The 15,761-nt window shown below is 44.0% G+C and overlaps 1 protein-coding gene across 1 annotated transcript in view; it reads right to left on the bottom strand.

Annotated features, from left to right (window-relative positions):
• Fhod3 (formin homology 2 domain containing 3) overlaps positions 1-15,761 on the bottom strand; it is a 514,361-nt gene that overhangs the window by 429,092 nt on the left and 69,508 nt on the right. Inside the window, exon 2 of the mRNA XM_023714409.1 lies at positions 12,250-12,356. Coding sequence (XP_023570177.1) covers positions 12,250-12,356 — 107 coding nt within the window. The remainder of the gene's footprint in view (positions 1-12,249; positions 12,357-15,761) is intronic.

Here is a 15,761-nt window from a genome sequence, read left to right as displayed (position 1 = left end):
TACACAATTATCATAGTAGTTAAAGTGTTATGGACCATTTATCATAGGCCAGATGAGTACTTTAAACAGTCTTCACAAAATTCCAGAGATAGATAACCTTGTAGCCATTTTAAAGATATGAAAACGGAGGCCCAGAAAAGTAAAACGCAGTTGAAGTCACAGAAAGTGACAGTCTCAACTCAGTTCAGGCAGGCTGACCCCCACAGAGTCCACGCTTGTCACCTTCATACAGCTACCTCTCTTCATTCCTTCGTCTGCACATTTACTGGTGCCTATTATGGCCTGAACAGGTACAGAATACGTGCTGCACTAAGACAAGAATACAAATCCTACCCAGTTGTGGTGCAGATTGTCCTGCAGCTTTCAAACTCAGAAATCTCCCATTTGCCACTCTCAAAATATGCACCAGCCAGTTTCTTACAAATAAATCCACTCCTAGATAGATAGATCAGATTGACTGATGGACAGGTGAGGAGCTGGCCTACTGATCCTGTTGCTCTGGAGAACCCCGCTACCAACTTTGATATGTCACTCTGTGGAAATTTCACATCCTAGAAATGCAATCAGTGGGAAACTGTTGCTGGGTGCCCATTCCCAGCACTCTTGTGGTCCGTGCTCCCCAAGACTGGCCCCTAGAAGTGGCTTCACAGCCGCCTCCCCTCTAAGCTACCCTTGTGCAGCAGGGTGAAATGCTCCACTTGCCAGAATCCACATGACCCAGTGACAAAGGCAATTCAGTGTGACCTGAAACTGCCCAGAGAGAATCAGATTCCTCTCTTATCAGCAGAGCCACAGCAGGGAAACCATGGCCAGCTCCTGAGCTCAGTTGCTGTATCCGCAGCACACACCCAAGGCCAACGCTACCCCAGCGACAGAACTATCTAAACCAGATGCACAATTCAAGGAGACTTCAATCACAGCACTTGTGCCAGGGACATACTGGGGCTACCGCTAACCTTCCCACAATTCCCTAGCTTCTTGGAAAATACAGGTTTCTCCTACCGTGGTGCCTATGACCTTGGGGGAAAAGATCTGGTTTAGCACATTCACAGAGGGGTCATAACTGTATGCCTCTCTGCCAGGCAGCCTGAACCATCAGTGGTACATGCATGACTGTCCTATCAGCCAGTTTTTTATTAATTCTATTAGCAAAAAATAAAATAAGTGATTACATCCATTTGGTAGTACGTACATGTACCACCAGTAAGTGAGCCAGTGGGAATGTGCTAACCAATGAAAACTCAGGAAAACCAGTACTTCCATTCTATCCCTGTCTCTCGAGAGCATACTTTGCAACAGTATTGGGATAAAAGCAAGACCCCATCACAACAGGAACCAAGATTTACATGGCTGTGAATTATTCAGAACTAAAAGCTTATCTGGAGAGATAGCTCAGCCATTTAAGCGCCTGCCTGGCAAGCACAAGGACCCAGGTTTGATCCCCAGTACCACATGCTGTGCCGGCACCATGCTGGCTACTGAAATCATGCATGGTAGCTCACATCTGCAATCCCAGCACTAGGGAGGCTGAAACAGGAGGATCACTATGAGTCTGAGCTACATAGCAAGACCCTGTACCAAATAAATAAATAAATTGAAAAATTTTTAAAGAACCAAAAGCTTGATCCCTTTTAGCAACAAACGGTAGACCTGTTCTCCTACCCACTCCCATTATTTCTCCAATCACACTAGAAGTAACCTCTTATTTCAGTCAAAGGCAGAAATATGTGTTTAATAATCCTGCAGAAGCAGGGACTAGGGCCCCCTTAGCAGTCATGCCAGAATAAAGAGTCTTGGTCACCCAACCAGCACTCTGCCTCATGTTCAGAGCCAGCTACCATTACATTCATCTCCAGACAGTCTGGTCTTTCCTGTAGACTCTGGTGGCAGAAAATAGACTCTGATGCTGCCTTGTGATCTTCAACACATTGCTTAACCTAAGCCTCAGCTTTCTCGTCTGCAAAGTGGGATAACAATCTTGACTTTGCCCTGGGGACTGGGGATTCAGTCAGTGCAACTAACATGGTAGCGACACACTTGGCAGTTGACAAACTCCAGATGTTAAGCAATGTTCTTGCCAATAATGGCTTAGTGTGTGGCTCTCTCAGCCACTTCTTCCCCTTCTCTCTTCTGTCCCCATGGCTGGCTGTCGTCTGTCCCTCCGTACACGTTCTTCTTCATCCTGGTCTGCCTTTACTCACTGTGCCACTCCTCTCAACTTCCTCTTTCCTATTCTCTTTCCCTTTCATGTGCTTATTGGCCATTTGCCTGGTTTTGTTTGGAGAAATGTATTTCCAAACTTCTCTCCCTTTCTTAACTGGGTTGGTTACCTTTTTATTATTGAGTTGCAAGTAGTCTTTATACATTCTGGATATAATTCTTTCAATGGATATATAACTCACAGATATTTGCTCCCATACTCTGGCTTATGTTTTGACTTTATTATGTCTTTTGAGATGAATTTTTTTTAAGTTTGTTCTTATTTTATTATTTTTCACAGCATTAGAAATTGAACCTTGGGCCTTCACATTAAGCTACACCTCCAGCCCTTTTTTACTTTGACACGGCATCTTGTTAAGTCTCAGCATTGCCCAGGTTGGGCTGTAACTTACCATCTTCCTGCCTCAGCCTCCCAGAGCACTAGAAGTCTAAGCATGCACCACAGGACCTGGCTAACACTTCAATGTTTTTGAAGTATAATGTGTTTTTTTCTTCTGTCATTTGTGTTTCGTTATCCCACCTAAGAGACTGTTGCCTCATCCAAGATCATGGAGACTAACAATTGTCTTCTAAGACTTTTGTAGTTGTAGCTCTTACATTGTGGTCTATGAGCCATTTAGTTAATTTCTGTGGGTGTTGTGAGGTCTCCAACATCCTATCTCACATTCCTTCAAGTCTTCCCGAAGGAAAAGGTTTTGTTCAACCCAGCCACATGGGGGCCTGCCCATTAGCTCAGTTGTTCAAGTGCCTGCTTAAGTGAAGGCAGTCAGGCTCAGGATACTGTGGTTTGATCTCCAGATCCTCATGTTTAACCAGACCTGCCCTTAAGGCATCCTGAGCCAGCCAAAAAAAAAAAAAAAAAAAAGATCTACTTATCTAAGCACCTGCCTGGCAAGCACAAGGTTGAGTTCAATCCCTGGTACAAAAAAAAAAAAAAAAAAAAATCAACCCAGCGCAGCTCCCTAGCAATCCTGTGGCCCCTCCTCATCTCCTCTGCTCTCTCAAGCACACCCTGAATCTCTTTCTCGCCACAGTGTCCTCCACTGCCCATTCTGTGAAATTTCTCTCCTTGCTCAGCCAACTACTGTTGGTTAATACAAACTCCTGTGTACCCTTTCTGCATGATAAAAAGAACATAACTTTTTGGGGGAGGGTGACAATGTACATTTCTCCCTATAGCATAGTTCTTATCCGTGAGCTACAGGTGGAAATTACTGGTGGAGCTTCCAGAAAATTCTATAAAGAGGGTAAATTCAACCAGCACTAACATTTACTCTCCACCCTTCCCATCAGAGATGGGTCTAGTAGCTCACAGTAATGGAGGGAAAAGATTGGCTGAACACAGCCCACAATGCATCATGTGACCATAGCCTGAGGACTGGCCAATCACATGTGAGTACAGGTCAGGTCCACAGGGAATAAGCATGTATTGTCTTTGTCTCTTTCTTTCTTCCTAGGAGCTAGGTAAAACAATAAGAACTAAAGCAGCTACCCTAGGCCCAGAGTTAGGATCCCTTGGACTCTTATACAAGAAGTATATGTACTATAACTGCCATATTTTGGGATTTCTTGTTTATAAAAGAGAAAGCTGTACCCTAAACAATACATGCCTTCCTGCCTTGATGTGATGCTAGAGGGAGGAGTAGCTGTAATGTAACTATGACAATGCATGGAAGAGCCAGACTCTAAGAATGGCAAAATAGAAAGCTAAATAGACCTGGGTTCTTGGAAGCATCATAAAATCAACATAATGTCCTTAAAACTGATCAATCTTCCACTATTTTTTTAGAGTGATTTTAGGCTTACAAAAGAAATTTGCATGAAAAGTAGAGAAACTCCCCATACACCTCTCTGCCCCTTCACACAGTTTTATTAACATCCTGCAGACCCAGTCCTAACCCAGGTCTGGCATTGAAGATGTGTCCACAGTCTTCATCCAGGAGTCTTCGCAAGAAATCAACCACTGCCTATCCCAGGAAGAACACTTTCTTATGGATGATGAATTAAAAGCCAAACAATGCTGAAGATTGCACATGCAACATTCTGCATTAGATGAGCAAGACCTGGGTCCTGTCTAGCTGGGTTCTGAGGAGTCCCTCAAGTTAGATGTTTTATGTCCAGCCTTTCTCTGGTTCCCAACAGGTTGTGGGACTGAGTTTTCCTGTGGCAGGAGGGGAGAAAGAGTGATTTGAGAGGAAATTTTCTCATGTTAAATTGATCAGCTTTTGGAGGTCAAAGAAGACCCTTTCCTTTTAGAAATGAAGGTAAGGTTGAGGGTGGGTGAGAGGAGACAGAGAGGGGCCTTTGGCAGGAAAGGCCTGGGCTAGACACTGCTGCCATAATGCAGGACAGTGCTGGCTCCTGCTGGTAGCCTTGCCCAACTCTGAGAGCTGATTAGTCTTATTTGCTGCCAGCAAGGCCACTCCAGCCTCCCACAGAGCCCAATATCCCAGAGCTACTGGGCACCAGGCTCCAAAGCACCATTTACCACCAAGGTGACCCCAGACTGGACCCACACAGACTTTATCAACCAATCACTGGGACTGTATCTCTAACCTGTCAGTGCAAATTATAACATGGGTAGGGAAGAGTGTGAATTACTTCCTGCAGCATTTTCTAAAGCCTGCTTTTGCAAGTGTGAATTCTATGAAGTCTTCAGCAAGGTAAAGGCCATGAAGATAGTTCAGCTCCATGGGGACAGCCAGCCTGCCAGTCTGCACTCTGGACAGTGAACCACACGGGTCACAGCTGCACAGGATGTGGGCGCTGTGCGAGATGACCGCACAGGTCTTCTGACCAGGGAGCTCATTTGTAGAGCACCTCAAAGGCTCACAAGGCACTCACTTAGGGAAACGCTGCATTAATACACTGCTTCTCCTGAAATGAGGACATAAAACTCTTAACCGTGCTCGAAGGGCAGATTTGATATGTTAGTAGAAAGATTGAGGTTGTTTATTGTTGTTTTATCTTTATCACTGCAATGAAACTTGGGTAAAATTCTTATAATGTTCCTAACCCTGTGAGCATAGATTTCCAAGTCTCTAGACTGAGTTGCCTTAAAAATGTTTTTCTATTAAAAAATGCTACTTGGAAAAAAAAAATCCTACACTAGTGTGATTACATTTGTTACAATAGGTGAACCAATTATTAAGCCCACATTTTATATTAGGATTCACCCTGCTTTAAACGGATCTCAGAAATGGATGTTCTGCGTCCCACAATATGGCGAGGCACATTCCCTAAGAAGCCCATGAACCGCCTCTTTGTCTCCCCCATCCATCCCCCCACTTCTCTGATCTCTGGCCACCACTGATCTTTTTTCTGTCTCCCTATTCTTGCCTTTCTCAGAAAGTCATATGATTACACTCATACAGTACACAGCTTTTCCACAGCTCACAATATGGATTTGTTTCCTCCATGTGTTTTCTAGAACAACTGCTCAGTTCTTTTCATCACTGAATAATAAATCCTCATCTTGTGGATATACCATGGTTTATTCACCTACTGCAGGATATTTTGGTTGTTTCCAAGCTTTAGCTACTAGGAGCACTGCTGCTACAAACATCTATATACAAGTTTTTGTGCAGGTGTAAGTTTTCGACTCATTTGGTTTTAACCCAGGAACATGACTGCCGAATCAGAAAGCTAATCTGCTTCACTTCGTAAGAAATGACCACACTGTCCTCCAAAGCGCCTATGTCACTTTGCATCCCCACCAGGAGTGAATAAAGTCATTTTGCTTCCTCCCCAGCATTTCATGTTGGTAGGGCTTGGCGCTTCAGTCATTCTGACCAGTGTATATTGAAGTCTTGTTTTGACTTAGCAATTCCTCAGAAATGGAAGGATGGTGGTGAGCGTCTCTCCGGCTGCTTATTTTCCATCTGGGTATCTTTAGTGCGGTGTTCAGATCTTTTCCTCATTTTGAAATCAGGCTTTTTATTTTCTTATTGAGTTCTGGGATTTCTTTGGCTACTTTGGATATCTGACCTTTGGCACAAATGTGTCTTACAAATATTTTCTGTCTGTGACTTACTTTATATCCACTTGTTCATGATTAAAATATACTTATGAAAAATCTAAGCCATTTTTGCCTGGGTTCACTGTTACAGCGGCTGAGCTCAACTACTCACTGAAGCACAGTGCTTGGTTACGGTGTCACTGGGTCACCTAGATGCTGCCGCCTTGGAAACTGCAAACTCTTTGGCCTCTACTGCCAGACCTGGTCACATTGCCTCACACTGCAGCTGCCCCTCGGGGATGAATGAGACACCCAGATTCAGTAGCTCCCTTCTCTAAGGAACTGCTCTCGAACTCTCTAGTCCTTGATGCATCTCGCTGGGGTCCCAAGCCAGCCTTCCACTCCGGCCACCCCACACCCCTGACTGTGGCTTGCCATGACCTCACATTAACAAGTACAAGTACCTCCCCCAGAAAGGATCCCACTGTGCAGCTTCACTGCTTCTCCAAGCGCTCCCCAGCTGCATAACCTCCACCTAATGTCACATGCCAGCTCCACCTTCCCCCTTCCCTCTACACAAGACAGACCTCGGCTCCAAGCCCCTCCCCTCCCCCCCGCCCTGCTCCAGGTCCCTGTCCACAGCCACCAGGCTTGTGCTCATGAGGTCACTCTCTTCTTACCCCCATCCTCAGTGCTCACATCATTCCTGCCCACCCCAACCCCTTCCCTCTTTTCCATCCATGTCTTAATAGGCACCTCTCTTTACTTAAGGAATTCCCAGAAGGCCCCCTCATTGAGGTCATTTCTTTTGTCTGACTCCACCCCACACCTTGCAGCCCAGCTCAGTCCCCCCTTCTTCCTGGTGCTGTCTTTGTCCAGTCTGGCATCTAGAGGCACTGAGCGCCTCTCTGAGGCCACCACATGTGCAGCATGGTGCTCGCTCGTCCCTTCTGGTACTCTGCAACTTGGGCAGAACGTCCCTCTCCTTCATACAGGATACTGGTTCGCAACTGCTGCATGTTGGATTCACCTGGGGAGAGCTTTAAAAACCCTGCCGCCTGGGCCCACCCCACATTCTGATTTCATGGGCCTCACGCAGGCTGCACATGGACAGGGGTAACTGCAAAATTCCCCAAGACTGAGAACTCTTGCCAGAGTCCCTAATCAAACATCCAACCACCTGAGACCGGCCTTTCAAAAACAAGATTCTCAGTTCCCAGTCCAAACCTCCTGAAGCCATAACCTAGATATCAGCATTTTAAGCAGTATCCTTCCAGAGTATTATGGGGCAAGTGGCCTAAAATGCCCAGAACCGGCATGCAGAGGCTCTGGGCCACCCCATGCAGCACTGCGCTGAGCTCACCCCAACAGCTCCTGTTGAAAGGCCCAGTTCCTCTCCGGCTCACCCAGGGCAGGTGTTGGGGCTCCACATGCAGAGCCTCACACAGCATGTGGAAGACAAGAGGATGCCACACACCTCTCTGAACATGCCTGCAACCTCAGTGGAACCTAGCTAGCTTTCCAGCCACCAGAAGAATCTTTTTCTTAACGTAGAGCTTGGCGGCCTTCTTGGTTTGGTCTTTCAGGTTCAGCTGGCTTTCAGACTTATGTTCAAAGATGATTTTCCATCTCCCAGTCCTACAGGCCAAGGAACCCAGACAAATATGTGACCAGATACGGTTAACTTTTATATTAGATCCTTAGAGGAGGCGACTGGTCTTCAAGCTTGACATCACAAGGGCAAAGACCTCTTTGGGAATTCGGGGGAAGACACTGAAATTTTGCTCTACCCACTTACCCACAAAGTGCAGAAACTTCAGGCATTCATGAACCACACACACAGGGGTCCTAGGCCCGAGAGAGCCAGAGCAGTTAGCTGTCTGAAAGTCAAATGACAGTAGATCCCAAACACCTGCAATTCTCTAAGCAGGTCCATTGCAAAGCTGGCAGGAGGCCCCATGCCCACCCTGCAAGGCCTGCTTTCTCCTAGGTTTCTTGGCTACATATCCATCCATCCCCATCTTCTGAGCCACCAGCCCCTCACCAGAATGGGGGCCTACAAGTGGGAAGATCCCCAGGCCCTGAAGCAGGTAAGAGAGGCAGATGCATGAGCCAACCCTGACTCTCCAGCACAGGCAAAGGGCGGGGGGTCATGCTGAGCAGAAAAGGAGGAGCACCTGGGAATGCATGCGCATGTCCTGCAGCTACACTGTCCCTGAAACACTGTGCTTCTCAGGCCCACTCTGGTCTAAAGCCACATTCCCTAACCATATCTCTTCCACCCATCCGAAACACTATTTCCATTCATGGTAAGCCCACTTTCCCTATGACATAGTTCCGGGGAAAGTGACTTACATCGGTTTCCTTCCAGAGGCCCTGGGGTGGTGATGGACAGAAGGCAGGGTGCTCTGGCCCTGCTCAGCCTGTGGGCAAAAGCCTCTTCCATAGTTTTCTTAAAATCTCAGTGTCTGAGCTGCTCAGAATCCTCCAGGCCTAAAACCCACTGGCTCCCATTTCAATATATCAGGGTCCCAAATTCTGGCTAAATTCTGACTACAGCCACTTTTTTTGAGAATGTGGGTTCTGTGCTGGCAACTAGCCTAATATTTTAGACACACATCATCGCATTTTACCTTGCAGCACCCTCAGGAGGCCATGCCATGATTATATTATTTGCATTTATAAGAAATTTGAGATTCAGAGAGGGGAGGTTAGCCCCCCTCATGGTCAAACAGCCATGACACAAACCACAGCGCCCATCTCCCTAACCTCTATGCCACACTGCTGTCCTGGGGTGCCCGAGGCCCTGTCTGAACTCCTGCTCACATGGGGATTGACTACTATTGTCTTTATTTTATAACTAAATTTTATAAATGTCTGTATTTTATAAATTTCTAACAGAAGTAAAATGCTTTGTTCCCAGCCATGCGGTAACAGGGCCAGGAATACTCAGGGGTTTGAGGCTCCCGCTTCTGCCACACTGTGCTGTCCTCGCTCATTTTCCTGGCCTCAGAAGGCCGTGAGCAGACCTTTCTCTATTTTGTTCGCATGTTAATTACTTTGTCCTTCCACTTTTGAAGGTCTGGCTCCCCTTCTGTGATTAGCTGCAGCCTTAGTGATAATTCTAAACAAGTGAGTTAATTTTTAGTCTTGGCATAAAAGAGCAGAGAAACAAACAGGAACAAAGGAACACACGCCACTAGCAAGGCAACTCAATCGGAGCACACCGTATGAAAACTCAGCATAATTTTTCATACAGCTTCATTAGATGGTCACGATAGTAACAGATACTTTCCTATAATTTATTCAGAAAAATCAAGAACAAAAATAATTTTTACTTGGTATTTTCACACCTTAAAAGGATAAGTCTTAACTAGGAAATAATTATAGCTTAATTCCCAATCATGGGAGACATGAGTTTACAAGTACACACACTTTGCCAAATATCACACCCTTAGGAGAACTAGGAGGGACCCTCAGCACAAATGACAGTGTTCAGGGGCCTTATACCTGTATGGCAGGGGCTCAGCCTACCGCCACCTGGAAATCAACACCCAGGGACCTCCCTGTGCCTCCAGTGTTCAAGGATGACAACTAATCCAGGGATAACAGGATTGTCCAGTGCAATGCCACCCTGATTTGTCTTTTGTAATGAAGGCCAGGGACAGACACCACATACACACACACACACACACACACACACACACACACAGATCATCAGTAGAGGCAAGTCCTTCACAGTCTTCTGGACAAAGTGTGGGTGAATGAACACCCTTCACAGGTATACAACCTCACTCTGAGTTGGAGGCATGTTTGTCAAATGTACAACTGCCATCTTTTGAGCTACTTCCACCATGTACAGTTTCCATGTCTTGAGCACCTTCCCTTTTCTCATCACTACATACATATTTTATTCTTATTGGGGTACAGAAATGGGATCCCAGGATCTAACTCTTAGCTGGACCCAAGGTTAGGTGAGGCCTCAGGAAGGAGCAAAGTCAAAAAGTAACACCAGGATCTACTCTGGAAAACCTGTTACAGGACCCTAGGAACAGCCATGTAGACAGTTCCAGCCTCTGGACACAAGCTGCAGTGTCAGTGATGGGTGACAGCAGCACAGGTGTCTTCCTTGAAGCCACTCTGCAGCATGGCTGGGTGTTACATACACTGGAAGTGGAGTTTTGGGCCAGGATTGATATCTTTGCAAAAACCAACCTCACACCACTGAACTGGCTATATAGACCCTGAAATGCCTTCACCTAGAAGCCTCTGGGGTAGCAGACAAGTACACACCTGGGAATCAATCCTACCCCTGCTCAAACCTGGCTCATTGCCTACTGGCTCTGCCACCCCAGATGTGCAATTTAATTCTGGTGCTTACTTTTCTCTGATGTAAAACAGAGACAATAAAATTCAATTACATGACTATTGCAAAAAGTAACTGTTAAACAATACTACTATAAATAAAGTATCAGAATAACACCTGGCATGGTGGATGCTCCATAAGTGTTATTTTCCTCTTCACTCTACTTTCTTACACTGATACCTAATAGCATTTTTTTCTGAGAAGCTATCTCCAAATCATTAAAGTTTTGGTAAGAAAGAAGACAAAATCAAACAGGACAAGGTCTTCAAGCACGACACCACTGAAGATAGTTTTCAAGTTGACAATGATTTACTTATAACACTCCTGGGGTCATCTTGTTCAGTGAGTCATGAAGCGTCTGCTTAGCCTGTTACTCAGTCTACATGCTGACACCTTAAAGGGGTACCATTGTCAGATGAAAGGTAAAAACTATTGTAATGAGGTTCACCCAAGTCTATCAATCTTAATAATGTCATTCTTTTAAAATGATGGTGAGTAGCATCTGGTGTGGCTTGAGAAACCCCTCTCCTGTTTGCAGCCTTTGCCCATACACTGTTGCTGTGGCCCTAACACCACTCTGGCATCCGCAGGGGACCTCGCTGGATTCTGCTAGGGCCATTCCTGGTGCTCGTGGCCATGCTTGGTAGAAACCCATTCTGGAACTCTGCCATCCATGCGACTACCGATATTCACTATATGCTATATGATGTTGACAGAACACTGGATGCTGGACATTCAGACAGGCATAGTTTGGATTTGGGGGAGTTAGGGAAGAACAAAAGAGGAGCAATGACTAGAACTTGGGACAAAACCCAGGAAGACATCAGGACCCACTGTAGTCAGAGAGTTACAGAAAAGCAACATGAAGAAGGCTGTAATTTGTACCCTTTATTTGACCAATGCCGGTACAATCATTACTCTCACATAATAGTCACCTAGCTATACTTTTTACTTAGGTGAGACAGCTTCAAAGATTTGGGGGGAGGAGATTAATCACCAAATTAATACAGCTGAGCATTATTTGGGACCCATCAGGGAGGCTGTGAAGGTCTAAGGAACAAGGTGATGAAATCAGATATACTTGATTCAAATGGATGAGGAGCAGAAAGAGAGGAAGCGACACCATATGGGGGCCATTTTAATAACCAAACAAATATAAGAATTGCCCAATTTGGCATAATTCACAGCAATCTGAAGTATTAAGCAATCTAAAGTTAGCTTAAAAATAATTTCCTGTTAATTGATATAATTAATAACCATTTTCTCCACTGTAATGAGTAGAAAGGATGATAGAGTATAAAACAATTTAGTAGGCCATCTGCTAGTAAAATGAAAGACCTAGTAAATTACTAGAAACAATGTTTTAAAACACTGTCAATCCATGAAAATCTGGAAAATATTGATTCAATTGTCATACATACTTGGATGGAAAATAATTCATCAGATAAATACCATGTGCTTGATTAAACTATGCCAGAAATGTTTCTCAGACAGGCTCCCTCTCCCAAGTACAGTATTCAAGAAAAGTCCTTCAAAATATAAAAGGATCCATAATCACCCATTATTTACATGGCCCTTCTTATGTGACCCTGACTGCAAAGAAGGGCAAAGTTATGGTGGCTTCTCCTAAGTATTTTAAGGCCTCAAAGTCTCCCTATTTCCTGGGAAGTGGGGGCCAGACAGCAGGGACAATGGCGAGCCTTACCCAGCGTCATCCTGGAAGCCTTCCAACTCATCCCGCTGCTCTGCTAGGGTGGCCTCCAGGTCCAAGTAGGTGCCATTGTGCGAGAGCTGCAGGGTACAATCATCCAGCTGTAAGAGAAAGAGCAGTGTCAGGTGGCTCCTCCAGGCAGGACTTCCTATAAAGTTCCTTGAGTTGCCCTCATGTGTTGTTAAAAAAAGTCAAGCTATTCTAAACTGTGAATCATAGCCTGAAGAGGCCATATGCTAGCACAAATAAAGTGGATACAAATTGGTTACCAAGGGGACAGGTACGACGTCCACTAGGGGACTAGCATTGTCAGGACCCAGAAGACATGGATGGGGAGAAGCAGCAGCCCTCTGGACACTTAATGAATGCCACTTTCCATTCTTTACCTGGAGGGACTCAGGAAGCTACAGATCTGTAAAGTGACAAAATCATGATGCCAGTGTGACTGTGGATTAAGAGTCACGGAGTATAAAAGACAGTTTTGTGAGGAAAATGTACTGTTTCTTTTGAATCGATGAAAAGTATATGTAGTTTATGGTCATACTGGCATATTACAGATTATAGTCATTCAGTAAACATTTTTTCAGCTGAACTGAAAAAAAAAAGTTCTCTATCTGATCTCTTCATATTCAAAATAAAACACACCAAAGAAAAAATTAGGTATCTTTGTTGTTAGTCTCATTTTGTTTTCATTTAACCAACCTATTTATTTTCTTCCAACCAATCTTTTACATATGTAGTCATAGTAAGTCATTTGGTTCTGACATGGACTCTTCTGTTCTATTATTGTCTAGTTTACAGATAAGAAAACTGACACATAGGGACTAAGCTTCTTGCTCAGCATCAACACAAGGGGGTCTTGTCCATGGAAAGGATGTAGATCATAATTTTTTCTTTGGTGTGTTTTATTTTGAATATGAAGAGATCAGATAGAGAACTTTTTTTTTTCAGTTCAGCTGAAAAAATGTTTACTGAATGACTAAATGAAGCAAGTGGTAGAGCTTCAATTTGGACTCCAGGAGTTTGTTTTAAAATCATGCTCTAGGACCGAGAAGATAGCTCAGCAGACTAAGCACTTGCTTGGTCAAGTGCAGGGACCAGGGTTCGATCGCTGGTCCCACATGCCACACGGGCCCTGCCCCCACGGCTTCCTGAGACAGGCAGGGAGTCCAGGCATGGTGGCACACGCCTTTAATCCCAGCGGTGGGGAGGCTGAAAACAGGAGGATCACTACGAGTTCAAGCTGCATAGTGAGACCCTGTACCAAATACATAAAATGAAAATACCCACTACTGTTACAGACTACTGCACCATATTGGATTAGTTTGCTGAATTCATGCACCTACAATATATGAATGGCAATGGAATACCCATCTCTGACAAAAGTAAATAAAAAAGAGGTATAGATGAAGGCCCATTATGTAGTGAAAAAATTACATATGTGTGTGTGTGTGTGTGTGTGTGTGGGTACAAAATAACAGATATACAGCTACTTTCTCTTAGCTCAATGAGAAGAAAGTTTGAACTAGTAGTGTTTAGACAAGATATCATACCTGCATCTTGTACTATAACTACTACAAAGACAACAATATGCAATGTATTAATTATTGTAACTGTCCTACTAACCTGTTTTGAAACTGTCTCACTGCTACTTCTTTCTCAATAAAATATAAAAAATTTAAAAAATAAATAAAATAAAAATCATGCTTTCTACCACTATGATCTACATCCTTTCCATGGACCAAGACCCCTGAGGAAATTTGCAATATCTTCATGTTGGCAAAATATAGTTTCTATCATCTGAGAGTCCTGAGGTAGCCCAGGCAAAGACACACATTTGGCAACTCCTCTCCCTTTTCCGCCTGGGCACAGGGACTGCAGGACCCCTGCTGATAGCTGAGTGCCAACTCACAGAATGTGGGTGCCAGGGAAGAGAGCCCCAGGCCTGGCCATAGCAGCCCACACAACTGACCGCTCCTTTTCTCCTGCTTGTACCCAGGTGCAGAGGAGTCGGGACTACAATAAACCCCAGACTGCAGCAGAGCCCAGAAGGTGCTTGGTTGCCAAGTCACTGTATAGAAAGAGGACTTTGCCACCCAGCCTTCTCAGCTGAACTGTCCCAAACTGTGACAAGATCAAGAAATGACCCTGTGCTGTGGGAAGTGGTAAAGACCACTAAGTTGTTTTAACAGATAGCATTTGGTTACAGGTAGACTGATTACACTTACAAATATGGGGAAAGAATTTTGCCAAAGAAGACTGAGATTGACCCTCTAAAACAATCCCAATTTGTAACTTCATTTTTAATTCCTTAGGTTGTAAGAATGCCTCTTATGATTCATCCAGGTGGTGAGTGAAGACTTCATTCCAAAATGACAGGATTGGCAAATAGTGGAGGCAAATTTATGTGGCTACTTTAAAACATCTAGACAAATGCTTGATAATCCAGTGTAAGATTTCACTTAAACAAGGAATTACTGTCTTTTGATGGAAAGGCTGTGTTTAGCACCCTCAACAAAAGAAATCCAGACTGTCATTTTGTTCAGAACTGGCATCCAGAAGGAGCTGCTACTTCCCAATAGAGACCTTGAACCTTCCTGATTCTGTTTACCCTCAACAGAATGAAAGGAATTTGTTCTTTATTATTTGTGAGAAATACCTAGTTAAATCACTGGGAGGGCTAATCCTATTTGATTCACTTGTCTTATTTCTCTAATAGACTAAACTGGTGAATTTCAGCCTTCTTGAGTGTATTTCACAGATGAATCCTCTAATCTGAAAAGGTATTTGAATATAGGGATCAAATTAGCCAAACTCACTTATAGAAGTACCAGAGGTATTCCCCAGGGTTTGGGGAAAGGTACAGGGAAGCTGTCTCCTCCAGTCAATGGAAGCAGCAAACAGGAAGTTCCCTGCAAAAGCATCTCCTGTGGGCTGAAATCAGACCTGATCACTCCTAAGTGGAAAATTCCACTAGAAACTGGCCCTGTTAACACGCACACTGGACGATATCGATGTAATCACCGGGAGCCTGTTCTTAGTTGTAAGGGCCACTGCTAGTATTAACAAATAAAACTTACTTAGCGAGCCCTATTGGTGATATCAACATTTCTCCTTATGGTTTTTTGTTGTTGTTGTTGTTGTTGTTGTTGTTTTGCCTTTTTAAATGAACCCTTTTTATTAAAGTGTGACACAAGTACGGAAAAGTGCACACAATTACAAATGTGCATCTTGGTGAGCTATTGAAAATACCATACCTTCCGTCCTATTTCTTACCTCTTTCCTTTACCTCAAAGATAACCATTCTTTTTATCAAAATAGTGTCATTTGTTTTTCTGTTGTTTCACATGTATACTGATGAAAGTCTTTATCACAAATAATGTGATGAATAATAATGATAAAATATTAAAATTTCATCTTTTTTTCCCATAATTTCATTGAGAAACAAATAGCAATGAGACAGTTTCAAATCAAATTGGTAGGACAGTTTCAATAATTAACACATT

This window comes from Octodon degus, unplaced genomic scaffold (assembly GCF_000260255.1).
Source record: "Octodon degus isolate 3935 unplaced genomic scaffold, OctDeg1.0 scaffold00003, whole genome shotgun sequence".
NCBI lineage: Eukaryota > Metazoa > Chordata > Mammalia > Rodentia > Octodontidae > Octodon > Octodon degus.
The sequence above is the reverse complement of the archived record's forward strand: the minus strand, read 5'-3'. Positions and strand labels throughout refer to the sequence as shown.